This window comes from Toxorhynchites rutilus, chromosome 2, assembly GCF_029784135.1.
Source record: "Toxorhynchites rutilus septentrionalis strain SRP chromosome 2, ASM2978413v1, whole genome shotgun sequence".
Classification (NCBI taxonomy): domain Eukaryota; kingdom Metazoa; phylum Arthropoda; class Insecta; order Diptera; family Culicidae; genus Toxorhynchites; species Toxorhynchites rutilus.
The window spans coordinates 176,320,687-176,341,144 of record NC_073745.1 but is presented as its reverse complement, the minus strand read 5'-3'; the positions used below and the strand labels follow the sequence as shown (position 1 = coordinate 176,341,144).

The following is a 20,458-nucleotide window of genomic DNA, read 5'->3' as shown; positions in this document are numbered from 1 at the left end:
GACGGATGGCTCGTTGGGTTTTCGTCTGGGCTTTGTTTCTCGACTTTTGTTTTGATTTTGGTTGAATTCCTTATGCCAACATATCTCCCAATCTAAATTTTCTCAGTAAAAATCTTTCGCGACTAGCTGAGAAAAACAGTCTATATATTATTGTTGAGTAGGTGTCGGGACTACAGGTTAAATAATATAATTCAATGATTTTCATTGATTTTTTCGAAATTTCGAACTGATTCTAGGCATGCTGGCATTGCAATTTAAAACTATTGTAGGTGTCGACACTATGAATAAAATTAAATAAATCATTCAATTGACTTTTGACGCGACGCTGCTGCTGCAAACATAGACTGCATGTGTGAATTGATAAAAAGGACGTTCTTTTCCGTAACGTTCTATGTGAATCGCACATAATTCGCGTTGACTTTTCAAACTGAACGGGGCCCAGCTCAAGGCGCCTAGAAGTATATCCTAAGGTGAGGCCGTTTCGTCACTAAGTTGGTTAGGGGAGCAGTATATGAAAACAGTACGGAAGAAAGCAGAAGGGCAATCATTTGTTTGTAGCGTGAATGAGACAGACTGGTCACGAGCGAGCTTCGGAACTAGCGTATTGTGTTTTGTTTACAAACAAAACACAGTAGATTCCAAGATGGCTGAAGAGTGGTTTTAGCAAGTTGGCCCACCATGGGATATACTTGTAGGCGCCTTGACCCAGCTATCGATTTATTTGACATTTCAGCTATAGAACGATTAGCCTGGTTTACAATACTTTTCTGCCAACTCACAGCATTCAGCGTATGCTACAAATCCAAACCTACCAGGTCAGCTCTAATGTCTTTCTCGCCGAAGGGCGACAGTCCACGCAGAATAACCTTTAACCCTCCTATACTCGCGCGCAAAATTGTAACTCGTATACTTACAGACTGTGCGATTTTTGAAATTAATCGTTCATCAGCTAATCGAATAGTTTTCAGCAGTTTGTTATTCGATACGATTAATCGGCCCAAATAATCTATTAATCGATTGATCGCCACACTGAGAGAAATAATTAGTTAGATTAATATTTCTCATTTACTAGAAAGCCATATGGAATCAAAAAAGTGTTCATTCCGCCTGAAAATCAATTATTATCTTTTACTCACCCCTAAAGTCGTAAACGAAGCTCAATTCACGTTGACGGCATTGAGCATCGTTTACGAACTTAGAGGAGCGTCAAAGATAATGATTTGTTTTCAGAATAAAACTGCAGCGGCCGTACGTTTTTTTCTCTCTGAGTTTGGATCGATTAATCGACGTAAATTATTCGTTCGCGTCGATTATTGGTTGTGCAGTATTCGCTCGATTAATAATCGGTTTCTGTAGGAAGTATTCGATTAATCGATTAATCGAACGATTATCAGGGATCACTAGTTATCGGTCTGTTTGACCGTATACGGTCTTAACTCCGTGACAGGGCCGGGAGTTCAATATTTCGACAATGTTTGCCTTACAACTGAGGGGCTTAGAATGAAAGAGGTGTAAGTGATTTGATCAATTTCTCTACATCGACTCTCTCTTTTGGTCATAGCTCAGCCTCAAATACATTCCCAGCTGTTTTTGACAATGTGGAAGATAGATCAGAGCCTTACCTATCAGATTCTATAGCAAAGTTAAATTGGACATTTTTGCAATTGAGTTATTAACTAAAGAAAAAGATGATGAAGAGAAATCGATCAAGTCACTTACACCCCTTGCATTCTAAGCCCCTCAACTATGTTAGTAATATGTAACCGATTACTCGCGGTTGGCTCGAGGTTAGTATTACAATTGAGGGGCTTAGAATGAAAGGGGTGTAAGTGATTTGATCGATTTCTCTACATCGACTCTCTCTTTTGGTCATAACTTAGCTGCAAATGCATTCGACAATGTGGAAGATAGACCAGAACCTCAACTATCGGATTATATAGCAAACTTAAATTTGAACGTTTTTGCGGTTGAGTTATTAACTAAAGAAACAGTTGAGAAGAGAAATCGATCAAGTCACTTACACCCCTTGTATTAGCCCCTCAATTGTTCTCATATTTGGGATGTTGCAGTCTGCAATGCTCTCTGTGTGCGCCCGACACAGGATACATCCAGCTGCATCCCAATAGGAAGTATCCTGTGTCAGGCGCACGTAGAGAGCATTGCATTATCTTCAGTTTGTTGACTTGTTGAATATTCTTCAGGCTAGAGCACACGATATTGATGCTAACCCTGCGAAGCTTGAATCGTTAAAGTTTTATCGTTAAAGCTCAGACTTTAGTTCTTCCTGAGATCCTAAGTATTTCCCAGACGTGAACAGGGAGGGCGCACCTTTTTGCGACGATATCGTCACTTCCAAAGTCCTTTGAGAGCATTGGAAAATTATTACTATGCAGAAGCTGACGCTGGGCTCAGAATGTCGCGCTGTGTGTTGCGTAATTTTGAAGGCTTAGTTTGAAAATATGTGTTTCCATAATGGTGCGCATAGTCACGCGTCACGTTGTTGCGCCAGATAGTTATCTTCGTTTTTAACTGGGGTGCATGACATAAATTGGAATTACAGATTTACTCATTGAATGACGATTCGTATTCTTCTCATTAATATAGAGAAGAAACGACTCGAGTACTAGATTGTGATTGTTGGGAACTGGGAATTGGGGAATCGTTATGTGTAGCATAAAGTATGATTGAAACAATGGATTAACTTCGGATGGCGATGAAAAAAAACTATTAAACGTACTTCCATGGACCTAATTTTTCTAATTAAAAAAGAAAGCAGAAGGGCAATCATTTGTTTGTAGCGTGAATGAGACAGACTGGTCACGAGCGAGCTTCGGAACTAGCGTATTGTGTTTTGTTTACAAACAAAACACAGTAGACTTCCAAGATGGCTGAAGAGTGGTTTTCCTACGTTTATCAAGTACAGTAGAACCCCAATTATCCGCGGCATAGGTCGCCGCGGATCATGAAAATCGTGGATAACGCAATAAATGACTACAAAAGAGATGCAAACACAAAAAAAAAGATATTTCAGCGTGATAACCATGTTTTATCAATACAGAAATCATTAAACTATCTATCTATAAGCTCGTGTACACCAGAAGTCAAATAATGTGAAAGCTCGCGGATAATCGAGGTTCCACTGTATTCTAAAAAATGCTTCGACGCCCTTATCAGTTGATTTGCAGCAGCCATGATGAAAACTGTCAAGCAATTATGTTCAATGCTTTGGTCATACTGCCAACAAGGTGGCACAAACGATGAAGAAGTATTTGGTCAAAATGGACATTTTTAGTGGAAGCGTCAGTCGAGACAGGCCGTGTGTGAGCAAAAGACAATCACTCGGAAGGAATGGCTGCAGTTGCTGATGAAAAACATCTTTTTGGCGGAGCGCGACGTCGTGGTCATAATGTATGGAAAACCGTGTACTGTGCGTCTCCCATCAAGGAGTAATCGGTTAGATGACGTCAAATATATCTGCCATATCAAGTTCCCGAAGAAGATCCTTCTTTGGCTGACGAACAACGAGTAGAGAAGGCGGCTTGGACATTTTGTTTCTTTCAGTGCTGTGAACGGAAGGGTATTCAGGACCTGCCGGAAGTTACCGCCGTTATCAAGAAGTAGCACGCGTATCACTGGCCTCGGTCAGAGATCAGCATTTTTGTAGAAGGATTGTTTTTATATCGTCATCCGAGATAAGTCCATTCTTTCAATGCATCATCAAACAAAACTTTAAATTCGATTGGTAAGCCAATCGTTAAAATACTTTAGAAGCAAAAATAGTTATTAATTTTGAAACTGTATTATAAAACATTACATTAAGAAAATGAGAGCAGCTCTACGTCAAAAGCTGACAAACCATGGAAATAGGGAACTATCTCTTGTGTTTGTTTTTCTATGAATGTACGATGGCTATAAATATTTATCTGTTTAATCAGCTTGAAGAACATGAGGAAACTAACTTTTATAAAATGTGCATTTCTGAATAACCCCTAACGTATTCTAATTTTACAGATCAAATTATTTTACTACAAACGAGAATGAACTAAAAGAAACAGTTAATGCCGTCAATATTGAAAAGTCTGAGGAATCGGTTTGGCATTCCTTGTTTGGTAAATGATTATACTAATCTGATTTTTCATTGTTTTTTTTAACATTTTATATTTTTATCAGATACAGGATTGAACGAAATCTACGATGCAGTTCCCGGTGTAGATAAAATCTACGAGGATTTGTGTTATGTTACTTTCTCATCTACAGTGCCACAGGTTCATGTCACACTTAATATCTTGAATGTCTTTATTTTGTAAAACTGGTAAATGCTTTTTTCCAAAATATCTTGTTCATAATTTGTAGAAAGCAAAACGAAAACTAATTTTAAAACAAACAAAATAAGCAAACAAGCTCGATAATTTAGTTGTAATGTTACAAATTTCAATGTTCATAGCATGTATAAATGTGTGACATAATTTAACGAAATTATTTGATTATTTGAGGCATAGAAACACAATTGCATGCGAATAAGATTTTATTTTCAATTCATTCAAATATGTCAAAAAAAATTGCAATTAATAATATTTTTAGTACGTGATTACCATCATAAAATTCACTGAAATATATACGTCCGTGCGGAATATTATAAAATAATCTAAAAAGAACTAGAAAAAGAACCGTAAACACTACATCATCGATCAGTTCCAAAATGCTAGAATCCTACAAAAGGGTTTTTTTTAAGTATTTGCGATATATATACACTGTTTTTCAAGCAAACATCATATGCTTAACGAAATATAATGAATTGATTTTTTACGTGTTATATTCTTTCAGATTTACTGCTGAGTTAGATTGTTATGCTATGCGATTTGTGTTGCTCAGTTTATAAACAAAACTGTATGAGTTAAATCATTTCATAGATGTTTTTTTTTCTGGGGTTGATTTCTTGGTGATATCTTCCATCGAAAAGGAAGCATGAAAGTATGTTGGTTTACATACGTTCTGATTTCGAAGAAACATATTCACACTTGAATGTTTTTTGTATTATTTCTCGAATAAAGATCGCACTTCTCACATTCATTATAATTCTGGACCTAATCATTTGAAACTATTTCATGTGTTTTGCTTTCAATTATCAATGGCACATTACAAGGCGTGACCTCAAAGGGAACGATGACAATTCCTAAATTGAGTACGAGCATGTTGACTTCCAAGTAAAATTGGATGAGAATTAGAATCAAATGTGGGGAACTGGCAGAGGCATGTGTTGTTAACCAGGCCTTTGTAGATAGCGTCACTTCTGCAAGACCCTCGAGTTAGGACTTAGTTATGATCAAAGAGAGTTTTTTTTTCAAAATTTTCTGTCATCACATTTCTTTCTAGTTTTAGCATTTTTAATTTTTGTTATGGTTCATTCAGTTTTATTTGTTTTTTTTCTTTTATTTTCGCATGTAAAATAGCACCGTCAATCAAATAGCTCACATTAGTCACGATGAGCATGATTCCAAAGTAGAGGAAGTTTACCAAGACTTATGTTCCATTCAGAATGTCACTAGGAATCAGGTGAGTAAGCAACATGATTTGTATAGCTTTGTATAGATCGGTGAGACTTAGCTTACATTGTTTTAGTTGGCGCAGCTTGTTATTATGTGTTGACACTGACTTCTAAATTAACGTAATTTTCCTTTAGTTAGTATGAAAATGTACTTCTCTGATATACTGGTTGGATGTACCTGAAATAATAGAACTAAAGATAAATAAGACGAATTTCATGCCAACTTGACTGGCCGTTGGCAGCACCATATCAGATAGCAGTGAAACGTTGTGGGTGTAAACACATGGGTCTTTTGAGCAACTTTGCATATTTGAAATATTTGAAAAAATAGACTACTTTTTGAAATAGGTCAAAAAAAAAATTCTTGATATTTTACAACAAAAAAGTCCTGCGGTATTTTTTTTGAATTTTCATTTGTTCATATCTTCATATCTGTTTTAAGTCAAATATGCGCCGTTTTGTTCGATGACTTGTTCCCAACGAGATGCCAACTTCATAATACCCCTGTTATAGAAGCTCGCTTCCTTATTGGCAAAAAACTCGGATAGCCAATTTTCACAGGCCTCTTTTGTGGCTAACTTCTGACTACCTAGCTCGTTCGCCATGGACAAAAACAGGTGGTAGTCACTTGGTGCAAGGTCCGGACTATACGGCGGATGCAAAAGAACCTCCCATCCGAGCTCCCGGAGCTTCTGGCGCGTCACCAAAGAAGTGTGTGGCCTGGCGTTGTCCTGATGGAAGACAATGCGGCCAGAACGACCAGAACGAAAACGTTGAAACCATCGTTGTGCGGTGGAAATGGAAACTGTATCGGGTCCATAAACTGCACAAATTTTATTGGCAGCTTGAGATGCATTTTTGCCTTTGTCATAGTAGTACTGTAAAATATGTCGAATTTTCTCTTTATTTTGCTCCATATTTGCGACACTCACGAACGACTTAACCAAACAAAACACTGTCAAGGACTATATTATAGCGCGCAAAAATACCTTTCCAACAAGCTATAGTATTTATTTAAATAAATACTATAGCTTGTTGTATCGATACAATGAATACAACTAGAACTACACGCTTACAACGACACCTCGCGGAAATACCGCAGGACTTTTTTGACAGCCTAATATAATTGAACTAATAAAAAACTATTAGGTGTACCGGTAAGTTGCTTCGGTTTTACAACAGATGTCGAATTTCATACCAACGAGAGTGTTTTTGCGGGGAGTGTTACTTCATTACTTCAATATGAAGCAAGAAGCTGCGGAAAGTTATCGCATTTTGGTGGAAGTTTATGGTGACCATGCTCCAACTGTGTGAACGTGGTTTGCACGGTTTGAAAGTGGTAATTTTGACTTGGAAGACGAAGAACGTTCCGTACCGCCAAAAAAGTTTGAAGATAAATAATTGGAGACTTAACTCGATCAAGATCCGTCACAAACGCAACAAGAACTTGCAGATACACTTAGAGAAGCACAGCAAACCATATCAGATCGTTTAAAAGCAATGGGAGTGATCCGAAAAATAGGACATTGGGTACCGTATGAATTGAAGCCACGAGACGTCGAACTCGGTTTTTTCACGCGCGAACAACTGCTCCAACGGCATAAAAGAGGGTTTTTTCGTTCGGCGAATCGTTACCGGCGATGAAAACGACAATCCTAAACGTCGGGCAACGTATGGATACCCAGGCCATGTATCAACATCCACGGTCGCGCGGAATACTCACGGCCAGAAGATTATGCTGTCTATTTGGTGTGACCAGCTGGATGTGGTGTACTATGAGCTTCTAGAACCGAATGAAACCATCACGGGGGACCTCTACCTACGACAATTGATGCTTTTGAGCCGTGCACTGAAGGAAAACGGCCACAATATGAGTAAAGACACGATGAAGTTATTTTGCAGCATGACAATGGTCGGCCGCATGTCGCGAAACCGGTCAAAACATACTTGGAAACGCTGAAATGGGAGGTCCTATCCTACCCGCCGTATTCTCCAGACATTGCTCCGTCCGATTACTACGATTACAACGAACATTGCGAAAGAACCCTATAACAAACATTCCTAAATTGACTACCGAAGTAGCTGGCATCATTAGAAGACCTGTCAACGCGGACACTGTCCGGAGAGCAGCATACAGGAACAATCTGAGAGGTAGTTTTGACCGTGAAAAGTATTTCATCTCAAAGGTGAATATGGAAAAACGACTACAGTTTGCTAAGGCATATGCAAACAGACCTTAGAAATTCTGGAACAGGGTCTTTTATATGGATGATCCGATAACCAATCTCTGTGAATCGAATGGAAGACAGATGGCGTGGAGGAAATAAGGTTCGGTGCGGCGGTAGTCAGTTGATGTATGGTACATTGGCGGTTTCTGGAACTGGAACCATAGAGTTTATCGATTCAGCGATGGACAAGATGGCTCAATTGATCTTCCTGATACGTAACCTGCAGTCTTTCGTTCAGAAATTGGGTCTTCCTCGTGATTACTACTTTCAACAGAATAATGACCCGAAGCAAACTGACTTCATGGTGCGGATATGCCTGCTCTATAATGTCCCAATCAACTCTAAACACCTTCGAAATCACCGGACTTGAACACTATTGAGTATCTATGGTGGCAAATCTAGAACCATCTGAAGAATAAATATCCAGGGAACGAAGCGGAACTCAAAACGACGATTACGGAGATCTGGGAGGCATCTCCGTCTACAGTGACCAGAAATCTCTCCTTGGTACTTGCAGGAAGCGCTGGAAGCCAACGGGGACCGTACCAAATACTAGGAGTTTGATTTTTGTTTCTGAACTGATTTCAATTTTGAATGAAGTAAAAATATGACCATATTCATTTTTTCTTATCACTACATGAAAGTAAAATGGATCGATTCTACGATGAATATAAGTCGCATTTATTTATTTACTTTTTAACCTCAAAAATAAAACAAAAACAGCACGAGGTATATACTAGTGGTGAAACGTATAGTAGTTTTGCCGGATACCGGATACCGGATATCCGGCAAGCTTCGAGGCCGGAAGCCGGATATTCGGCTCTTTATTTGCGAATACGAGTCTGGGAGAAACTGCATGTGTGCACGAAGCAAATAAAGGGTTACATTTTAGGAAGAAATAGAAACATTTTTAATATAGAAATAATGGAATATGATTAAATTTTTCGTATATAATGAATATGCCTTAATAGAGAATCAAGTTTTCTACATGGAAAATTGAACATATTTGTCTCTGTGAGGGATTTAAGAACATAACAGCTAGCAATGCTAAAATTTGGTATATTGAAATAATTTTAACACTAGTTGAAAACGAGTAAGTACTTCAAATTAAAATAAGCAAAGAACATCAATCAATTATTTTCATTCATGATTACAAAACATGGAACTTGGGATGACATTACTTCACCACAAATCAAATTAAACGAAGCAACAGAGACGAAACTGAATCAAACCTTTCACGCGAAGCTCACGACAGCTTTTGGAACTGTTTCAACGAAGTGACAAAGAAAATGATAGTCAACATCGCGGTCAGGATCCGCGAGTAATCGGTTTCCTATTTTATTAACCATAGAATTAAAGAAACATGTTAATATTTTATAGTAAAAATATATTTAAGAGCGTGGCTCCTTTAAACCTATGTAACTGAGCCTGTAAAAATAAACGGATTAATAAAAAAAAAATCGCGGTCAGGAAAAAAATCCCTTTGCTAACGAAATCGACTGTTATGCGAAAACATTTCGAATCAATCGCGATCACGTTCCTTACGTTTGATGGACATTAAACTTTAAGCAGTACCCCAATTAACAAGGTTTGCTAGAGTTTATCATTCAGTTCCTTGCAGTAGTGTTTACAGTGAAAGACTGTTCTCTGAAGCTGGCCTGATGTACGAAGCAAAGCGTAATCGATCGGTTAAAAAAATATAATAAAAATCATAGTGGTAATGAATGAATGTTATGAATGTTACGAGTGAATATTAATTTAATTTTGAAAAAATATGATTTATCTTGTGTTAATGAGTAATTATTGATTTTTGACGTAAGACTACGTCTAACCGGAAGATATAGGGGGTGAAATGGAAATCTAGGCACTGAACAAGTAGGAAAAAATGCAAGATTTGGAACGCTTATAACTCGAGCATTTCTCAATAGATCGCAAAGGTTTTTTCATCAATTGATAGGAAATATATCTACGCATCTATCATAATGAATAACATTTCATTTTTCTTGAGATAAATAATTGAATAATTGTGAAATATCAAGCATTGTCCAAATGCACTATGTGGCCATTTTTGATTGGTCCATTTTGTGCTCCTCAAATCGTACCGACCAAAACGGGCAACCACAGCAGCAGCGAAATACAACGAAGCACGATTGGAAAGGAAAAAGAAAAAAATTACATTGGTCGCAGTCTCACACATGCGTAATTCTCGAGCCAGCCAGTCAGCTTAAAAATCCCCTCTCCGCTGCCGTAACGATCATCAACTTAAAGATGTAGAACCCTAGGTTGATCACTTGATATGTAGTACTTTATTATAATGTAAACCAAATTAAGAAATAAAAAGAATTTAAGTGAAAAAAAAAAAAAAAAAAACCGTAACGATCATTCTTTGTGTGGACACCGACTGGACAACATCGTTACTGGACGAGCTGGACGGCGAGGGATCGAGTGCCTTTCTCAAGGCAAGAGGGCGGAGGTGGTAGCGCTGGAGTAGAGTAGAGTAGAGTTTTCAAAGGGCCTTTCTCAAGGCTAGAGACGAATGAACTGCAAAAGTTTAAAGTCTCTATAATACAATACCTTCCTTCCTTCCGTAGCGATAATTCTCATTCAAACCGTACACCACATCGTTTCGCATCACATCACATCATCAAACTAACACAAGCAGCCATGTCTGGACATGGCAAAGGAGGAAAAGTGAAAGGAAAGGCAAAATCCCGCTCGAACCGCGTTGGACTGCAGTTTCCTGTAGGTGTATTCGCCAATTGCTCCGCAAGGGTAGCTAGGCCGAGCGCGTTAGTATCAGTGCACCAGTCCACCTAGCAGCCGTTATAGAGTTTCGGCTGCCGAAGTGATCGAGTTGACTGGCAAAACTGCTCGCGCTTTGGTTCGGTGGACATCAAGACCTCAACAGGCAGACGCAGAAGAAAAAAAGTTTGTTGTTTATACAAACTGCTTTGGTGGCAAATCCAGAACAAGGCGGCATCGAGGGTGTTCGAAATGGCTTTTTTTCAAAACCACGAGTACTAAGTTTTCTAAATTGGAACCATTCCATAAAACACGGCGCTTATCAGGGCCATTAAACCTTTCAAAAAAGAGTTTACGAAATACAGTTCAATGCTTTCTAAAACAATATCCACAATAATAATAAAACACAAATTGATTTTTTCATAATACTGTTTTTCAGGATATGATGAGTATGAGAATTTGGCAGTTGTTCTGAGCTTATTGATGGTTGGGGACTTTTCCGATTATTCAATTTTCACCAATTCTTAAATTGTTTCCAGATTGAAAACTTATTCCACATTTAGCTAATTGGACGGTCATGTAATGCGACATATTTAGTTGGACATTTTTGTAAACATAGAGTGCAGGGTCCAAATTATGACCCCACATTGAAAGTCGACACTGTACCACTGTCATCGCAAATGCAAAATTCAATTACAGGTTAAAATCGTCTCCAATGCGACACTGAGCGGTGCTTCGGCACGTCGCATTAAATGTAATTTACTGTACAACATGTCACAAGCTGGATGGGAAGAAATTTTCCAACTGTGAAAGCTGTGGTAAACGCAATCGCTAAACAGGAAGGTTTGGCCGAACAAGATGGGGATATCGAATAATAACAGAACAATAAACTCTTTAGATTAAAGTACAAAACGCGCGGATCCGCTGAAAAATATATCATTCTTTTTCAAAACGTAAATCAGTGTAATTGTATGGCATCGTTTCACATCACAATATACCTAATAGCGGTTATAGAATTTCGGCCGCCGGAGTGCTCGAGTTGGCTTGCAAAGCTGCTCACGACAATAAGAAAACCCGTCTACAGAACAAAGCACATTCGGTTCGGTGGCAACAACTAGTTTCAGCGAGTGGCAAACGCAATCGCAAAACGGCAGCAGGTAGGAGAAGGAAAAAAATTGTTTATACAGACTGCTTTGGTGGCAAAACCAGCCACCGTAAAACACGGCGCTTTTCAGGGCCATTAAACCTTTCAAAGAAGACTTATTAAAAGTTTTCACAATACCAAAGCATTCTAAAGTGACATAATATGACATATAATATAAACTGATTGATCATTCAGTTTTCACAAACCCATGCATGGTTTCCGAATTAAAAGTGGCTTCAAATTACAACACATTGTATGCAGGATGGCATTGACGAATTTTCTCGGTAGCAACAACTGCTTTCTTTGGTTGATAACTGATGTTGAAAATTGACTGACGTTACATCTGCATTGTATAGAAACATAACTAAGGAGCAACATGATGAGCTATGTATTTCCTGCTGCTCTGTTCTTATTTTAAAGGACTTTAATCCTGTGTTAATTTACTGTTGGTTTTTCAGAACGCTTATAGCTCGTTTAATTCTCGACAGATCGTAGAGTTCGTCTCCAAAACCTCAGTTCTTTTTCATTTCTACGAGGGTCACTATTTATATTTCGGGAATTGGCAACACTGATGTCATGTGAGTCCATCTGACGGTTCCATCGTGAAGTTTGACATTTTTGACGATATACGTACTCAGAACATTTTGTCATACGGACGCTATTTGTTCATTTTATATTTAGTTGAAAGTTTGGTCTCGGCAAAAAAATGGAACTGAATCGTGAACATTTTTTGCGATGATTTTTTACGACTTTCGACGTGGATTATCACAACAAGAGTGCGTCAATCAACTTAATTTGACTTTTGGCGATGAAGCTCCATCAAAAACCACTGTGTATCGCTGGTATAGTGAATTCAATCGTGGTCGTAGTTCGCTGTCCGACGAGTTTCGTGAAGGTCGCCCAAAATCGACTGTACTGCCAGAAAACATCGATGCTGTGCACGAAATGATTAAGCAAGATCGTCATGTAACCTATTGTGAGATTGAGGCATCCCTAAGCATTACTTCCACCAGCATATATGCGATTTTACATGAACACTTAGTTGTGCGAAAACTATGTTCACGTTGGATCCCACATAATTTGACAATCGCTAAAAAAACAGGAAGTGGGTTATATCTATGGTATAACCGCAAGGGTGACGTAGGACTATCGTTGATTTAGAGATCATTTGTTTGAAGTTGAATCTGAATTCATTCTGAATGAATGAATATTTGGAGAACTTCGAAAACGAGAGCGTTACGTTGGAGGCACAAGGTTTTATGCATCCAATATTGGATACGGAAATATGCTACTGATGGGGAAGAATAATCTTCTGAAGCTATCCTGTTAATTGCGATTGATTGAAAAACCACAAAACCAAATGTATTTGGTCACAGTGTTACATGGATAGAAAACATTCAATTAAACTCTTTCACATGAATATATTTTGAAAATTCCCAAAGGAACTGGCAGATTATTTTCAGTAACGATTAGATATTTCCACATTTTCCTCGATACTGGAAGCCCACCAGTGGTTAATGCCAACTCGATAACCACCTGTTAATAGCACTTGATTGAAACATATTTGGTCACAGTGTTACATGGATAGAAAACATTCAATTAAACTCTTTCGCATGAATATATTTTGAAAATTCCCAGAGGAACTGGCAGATTATTTTCAGTAACGATTAGATATTTCCACATTTTCCTCGATACTGGAAGCCCACCAGTGGTTAATGCCATCTCGATAACCACCTGTTAATAGCACTTGGTTGAAACATATTTGGTCACAGTGTAACCTGGATAGAAAACATTCAATTAAACTCTTTCACATGAATATATTTTGAAAATTCCCAAAGGAACTGGCAGATTATTTTTCAGCAATGATTAGATCTTTCCGGAACTTTCTCGATGCTGAATGGCATCCTAACGGAAAGAGTTCTGCGCGTGTATGTGTCGATCCTTCGCCGTCCACCTCCTCCAGCACGTTAGGCAACGATGTTGTCTTGTCGATGTCCTCACGAAAAATGAGTGTGTCTCACCACCAGAATATCGCTTAAGTATGCTTTTTGTGTGTGATTGAATCGAGAGAAGGTGTGGTTTACGATGGCAATTTGGAAGGCAAACTAGAGGGGAATGAACTCTCTGAGATCGGAATTTTCGGCGACTGAGCAATAATCGATTGCGGGCGCATACAATATTGGATACGGAAATATCCTACTGATGGGGAAGAATAATCTTCTGAAGCTATCCTGTTAATTGCGATTGATTGAAAAACCACAAAACCAAATGTATTTGGTCACAGTGTTACATGGATAGAAAACATTCAATTAAACTCTTTCACATGAATATATTTTGAAAATTTCCAAAGGAACTGGCAGATTATTTTCAGTAACGATTAGATATTTCCACATTTTCCTCGATACTGGAAGCCCACCAGTGGTTAATGCCAACTCGATAACCACCTGTTAATAGCACTTGATTGAAACATATTTGGTCACAGTGTAACATGGATAGAAAACTTCAATTAAACTCTTTCACATGAATATATTTTGAAAATTCCCAGAGGAACTGGCAGATTATTTTCAGTAACGATTAGATATTTCCACATTTTCCTCGATACTGGAAGCCCACCAGTGGTTAATGCCAACTCGATAACCACCTGTTAATAGCCGCGCGTGTATGTGTGTGTAGCGATGTCTTCCCAGGGAACCGTTTGTGGCATCACTCTCCTCCTGATAGATTCCCTTCTGGCCTAGGGTGCACAAACAGGCTCTTTATTGAAACAAGTTTTTGGATTAAAAAGTAACAAGTATATAACGCGTAGACATTTTATCTTTTCAATGAAGTGTTTATCATACCATTTCGTTCAGTTGTTTAGGAGCTATTAACGCTCAAAATCTCGGTCTCCGGCGTAACGCTTTCGTTTTCGAAACTTTGATTTTACACTCCGGTATAGAAATGAAAGACGTAGTCCTACGTCAAAAAAGGCTCGTGTCGATTGGAATAAATGCTTTGAAAATTGGTTTAAGCGCATGCAAAAGTGTATCGATCATCGTGGCGAGTACTTTGAAAAACAATAAAAATATATTCGCAGCTTAACTATTTGTTTTTGTTCCTATTCCCGAAATATAAATAGTGACCCTCGTATTTACTTTGTTTGCGGAGATACAAATCTTACAATTCATTCGTCTACGAAACCATAGTTTAAGGTACGGTAATGTGCTGAATAGTGAAATATATGATAGTGAATGAGCCGATGACCAATACGGGTCTATGGTACTAGGTGAGGCCGTTTCGTCACTAAGTTGGTTAGGGGAGCGGTATATGAAAACAGTACGGAAGAAAGCAGAAGGGGAATTATTTCCTTGAAGCGTGAAAGAGACAGACTGATCACGAGTGAGCTTGGGCGCAAGCGTATTGTGTTTTGTTTACAAACAAAACACAGTAGACTTCCAAGATGGCTGAAGAGTGGTTTTAGCAAGTTGGCCCACCTTAGGATATACTTCTATGCGACTTGCTGATGACCACCTATGCATTCCCTATCACAGCCATCATTTTGATTGTACGATATGTGCATACGCCAAAAGAAGCCCGGCGTTGAACATTTAATAAGTATAAAGCCTTCAGAAAAAAAATCAAGAATCAACTATGAGATAGTGAGAAAAAATTGAGAAAGTTGGTAAAAAAAAGCAAAAACACAACACAAAAGGTTCTTTTCAGAACCCCCAACATGTTCATAAAGAGTAAACAGTAAACTAATCCATTTTTCAGGTAGATAGGTCGGTATTCACGTAGGAGAAGGAAATAAAACAGTATATTTTAAATATATATTTAGCAAAAGCTGTCCCCTTTGTATAGTCCTACGTCACTCCGGTTATGTCCCCGACATTACCCACCCGTCTTTTTGACGTAGAACTACGTATTTCATTAAGGGTGCCAAATCAGTAAACAGGTCACGTTTTTATCGAATAAAGTTAACGTCAATAACTATTTTTGCCGCGAACGGCTTTTGGCGATTTACATACCAAACGAATCGGAAATTCCCTATGCTATACATTATAATCCCATAGTCTGTATATGGTTTAAATTAATGAAAATTGGAAGCATTCACATTTCCTCATACATTTGTTCTGTCCATTTGTGTGCTTTCCCGAACAGAGCTGTCAATAACGAGCAATTTATCGACGAGCAACGAATTTGCAATCGTAAGATGTAAAGTCTTCGTGAACAAAGGAAAAGAAGAAGAACGAAGGGGAATATTTGCCTAGAGTAGAAACAGTGGATCTCGCTAATGCAAACTTACATTCTTCGTGAGGAAATCGACTGAAGAACATCGTTGCTGAGCGAGCTGGTCGGCGAGGGATCGAATGCCTTTCTCAAGGCAATGGGGGTGGAGGAGTAATATTATGGATAAAATAAAGCTTTTCAAGGGCCTTTTCGAAGGTTAGAGACGAATGAACTGAAGAAGTGCAAAGTCTCGAACAATGAATATCGCTTGTTCTTCCTTGTTCTGCGTCATCACTATCTTCGTTTCGGATTGAGTTGTGGACGCGACCAAATTACTCACGCGCTGATGTCTCTGGCATTGCAATCATTGCATCAAACTGAAGCATTGCATTAAAGTTTTCAGCTACACAATTGTGTGGGTAATCATCAAGCTAGGCTATCGTCAGCTCACCATTAAAATAAAAGGGGAATTTTGTCAGTGATTTGGTTTCGAATGACGGTAGGAAAACTCTCTCCACAAAGGATGACAGCTAAGCTAATCTAGACTGGCAATATTAACGGAAAGGGCTTCTGTTGAAAACGCAAAACGGAGATACGTGTGTGTATAGTTAGTTGCTTCCAGTCATCGTATATGGATATTTGTATGCGTGCTTCATAACCCGTACGTAAAAATAGTGCATCTTCACTACACTGAAACCCCATTTGTATCTGCTCCCGTGTGCATTGGCCCTGTAACGATGCAACAATCGCCTAATTTTTAATGCTATGATTGATGATTTTTTGGTGTTGCAAATTACGCAGTCGTAACTGACGCTATGGTGAAGCAGGTGTTAAGGTTGTGCACCAAATTTTTTTGACGTAGGACTACGTCTTTCATTTCTATACCGGGTGTAAAATCAAAGTTTCGAAAACGAAAGCGTTACGCCGGAGACCGAGATTTTGAGCGTTAATAGCTCCTAAACAACTGAACGAAATGGTATGATAAACAATTTATTCGAAAGATAAAATGTCTACGCGTTCTATACTTCTTACTTTCTGATCCAAAAACTTGTTTCAATAGTCTTAAAATTGCTTTCAAAACAGGCTATTGAAATCACCAATCGGTATATAAGCGAGCGCCGCTCGGAAATCCACTCAGTTCAAATTGAACAGCGATTGGAGCATGTTGTCGCTGTTGTGGTGAAGCTCTTCGTTTATCATGAAAGTGCGGATGAACGGTGTCACCAAGAGCCTGTTTGTGCACCTTATTCCAGAAGGGAATCCATCAGGAGGAGAGTGATGCCACAAACGGTTCCCCGGGAAGATCTCGAAGCCCGCTACACATACACATATACACGCGCGGAATTCTTTCCGTTTGGATACCATTTAGCATCGAGAAAGATCCGGAAAATAATCTGCCAGTTCCTCTGGGAATTTAAAAATACATTCATGTGAAAGAGTTTATTTGAATTTTTTCTATCCATGTAACACCGTGACCAAATACATTTGGTTTTGTGATTTTTCAATCAATCGCAATTAACAGGATAGCTTCTGAAGATTATTCTTCCCCATCAGTAGGATAACAACTCCGGATTCTCGAAATGAGAGCACAGGATTAATTCACGACGCTCTTTTTCGTTCGACGACATTTTTCCAAATTTACGAAAAATTGACAGTGAAGCATAGCCAACGTGATCTATACACTCTTATTTGATTATAAGCGAAAGCTGAAGATATAATTCCTAAAAATTAAATTTCTACAGCGTTTTTTTCGTGATGCAATTTGATGTGACACACCCATTAGTATATCGCACCCATTCCATCGACATACACAGAAAAAGGATCTTTGAGTTTGAAAGAGGCACTGGTGTTTTCATTGAAGATGCCGAAGCCAGTGGACCCGTTTATGAAAGAACCGTCAGTAAAGAACATTTTATCAGATTTGTCTTTCCTATATTTTTCCGAAAATATCGACGGAATAGCATTGGATCGTAGATGATCTGGGATTCCATGAATTTTTTGTCGCATGGACAGATAAAAAAAGACAGAGGAATTGCAAAAGTATGGGAAGGCAAACTTGGTAGGAGATGCCTGGTGAAGGCTGCACGTCGTGGATAAGGTACTCATGGTATAAAGACATAAAACTTGACTGAGGAGTCAGTTGGAGTAGATTTTCGAAGTTATCAGTCACCAATGGATTCATGATATTGCAACGGATGAGAAATCTGTAGGATAATTCTGTGAACCGAAGAGCCGCTTACTCCTGCCAAGACTTCGAGACTCATCGTATGTGTCGAATGCAAACACTCCATGGCTATTCGCAAGCAACGATATTGTATCCTCTCCAGCTTGAGAATATGAATCCTGGCAGCTGATCGGAAACAAAAACTGCCATATTCCAACACTGATAATATCGTTGTTTTGTACAACTGAATGAGGTCTCCTGGATGGGCACCCCACCATGTTCCGGTTATTGTTTGGAGAAAATTGATTCTTTGCTGGCATTTCTGTTTCAGATGCGCAATGTGTCTCCCCCTGGTACATTTATAATCAAAGTATACACCCAGGTATTTGAAAAACATAGAGTGTTGGATCGTTTTGCCGGATAGGTGAAGCTGGAATTGGGCGGGTTCGTGCTTCCTAGAAAAAACGACCATTTCAGTTTTCTCCGTAGAGAATTCGATATCCAGCTTGAGGGCCCACGTGAACAGATTGTTCAGGGTATCTTGCAACGACTTTTGCAGAACGACGGGATTAGTACCCGTGATGGAAATAACTCCATCGTCTGCAAGTTGTCTCAGCGTGCAGTCTCTAGTTAGACAATCATCTATAACATTGACGTAAAAACTGTACAAGAGGGCCCCCTCTTATATTATGTTATTAATTTATTTGGGCTCGCGTGCCAGTCGCAAAACTGCTTTCAATTAGGATTGTATTTGCGCTAATCTTGATCATAATGAAGTGCTACTCTTTTCGAGTTTGGGGAGATTAACAGATAGAGTTTATTTCGTTTATTTAGTCATCAAGAAAGTATTTTTTTTTCCAAAATATATATTTTATTAAGGCATATATGGCGTTAGCCTGACGGGGCCGGGAGTTCAATATTTTGACAATTTTTGTCTTACGACTATGTTAGTAATATGTAACCGATTACTCGCGGTTGGCTCGAGGTTAGTATTACAAAGATTCTCATAATTGAGATGTTGCAGTCTCCAGTGCTCTGTATGTGTGGCCGACACGGGATACTTCCTATTAGGGTGCAACTGACCATTTATCAGCGACGCCCCCCTAGTCTGTACCAAGGCGCCTCTATATACAGCCATATTGGAATTGCTGTCGGTATTGTTTACAAATTGCTCTGGTGAAAATCTCTACCCGGTCGGAAGAACAGAAAAATCATCAGAACGCTGCCGGAGGCTCTCTACAAACTGCTACGACGCTTATTCGAACGATGCCTACTATGTTCGGCTATCGCGAATTTATGTGAAAAAGAAGGGATTATTTTGTAGAATTTCATTCTTATTCAGTACATCGACTACTCTCGCATGTGAAAATGCAAAAATGGCGTATCCTAGCAATAACAAAACAAACAACCCCCGCTCCACAAACCGTAATCCCCTTCTTATTGAAGTGATGATGTTGCTTCACCTGTTATAGATTTATACAAGCGCCTTGGTTTGTACCTCATATCAATCGTGGTGCATCTCTAAATGGTGCAACACCAATGGTGCGTGGTGCAACACCAGACACATGACACTAGAAAGTAATTGTCGTTCTGGAATTTTGTATGTGATTTGGTTTCGCTTGCCAGTAGCAAAACTTTCTCCACTAAGGATGACAGCTGCGCTTATTTCGAGCATGTATTTTTGACGTAGAACTACGTCTTTCATCAAGGATGCGAAATCAGAAAACAGGTCACGTTTTTATGAAATAAAGTTGACGTTAATAACTATTTTTGCCGCGAACGGATTTTAGCGATTTACATACTAAACGAATCGGAAATTCCCTAAAATTTGTTTAGTATGCTATACATCAGATTCCCCTGGTTTGTAAATGGTTAAAATTAATGAAAACTTTGGGCGTTTCCATTTTTCCATACATTTGTTCTGTCCATTTGTGTGCTTTCCCGAACAGAGCTGTCAATAACGAGCAACTTATTGACGACCAACGAAGGGGAAATCGTAAGATTTGAAGTCGCCGTGAACAAAGGAAAAGGGGAAGAATGAAGGGGAATATTTGCCTTGAGTATCATTCTTTGTGTGGACACCGATTGGACAACATCGTTGCTGGACGAGCTGGACGGCGAGGGATCGAGTGCCTTTCTCAAGTCAAGAGGGTGGAGGTGGTAGCGCTGGAATAGAGTAGAATTTTCGAAGGGCCTTTCTCAAGGCTAGAGACGAATGAACTGCAAAAGTTTAAAGTCTCTATAATACAATACCTTACCTTACCTGCCTTGAGTATAAGCAGTGGATCTCGCTGAGGCAAACTTTCATTCGGCATCGGACTGTTGAGCAATCCAGTTCACTTTGATTTCGCTGCGCTTCGATCTAAGATTGGACCCCACCAGTGGTAATCCAACTTGGATATCGTCGTTTGGTTTTTCTGTTCGTT

At 38.9% G+C, this 20,458-nt stretch overlaps 1 protein-coding gene across 4 annotated transcripts in view; it reads left to right on the top strand.

The window, feature by feature from the left end:
- The window catches only part of LOC129771216 (protein vav), a 297,434-nt gene that overhangs the window by 103,929 nt on the left and 173,047 nt on the right, over window positions 1–20,458 (top strand). For 3 of the 4 annotated variants that reach the window (XM_055774642.1, XM_055774640.1, XM_055774643.1), the window contains exons 4-5: window positions 4,012–4,109; window positions 4,171–4,265. In XM_055774642.1, coding sequence (XP_055630617.1) covers window positions 4,012–4,109; window positions 4,171–4,265 — 193 coding nt within the window. Of the gene's footprint in view, window positions 1–4,011; window positions 4,110–4,170; window positions 4,266–5,450; window positions 5,554–20,458 lie in introns of all 4 variants that reach the window. The other variant, XM_055774641.1, reaches the window with a different exon arrangement.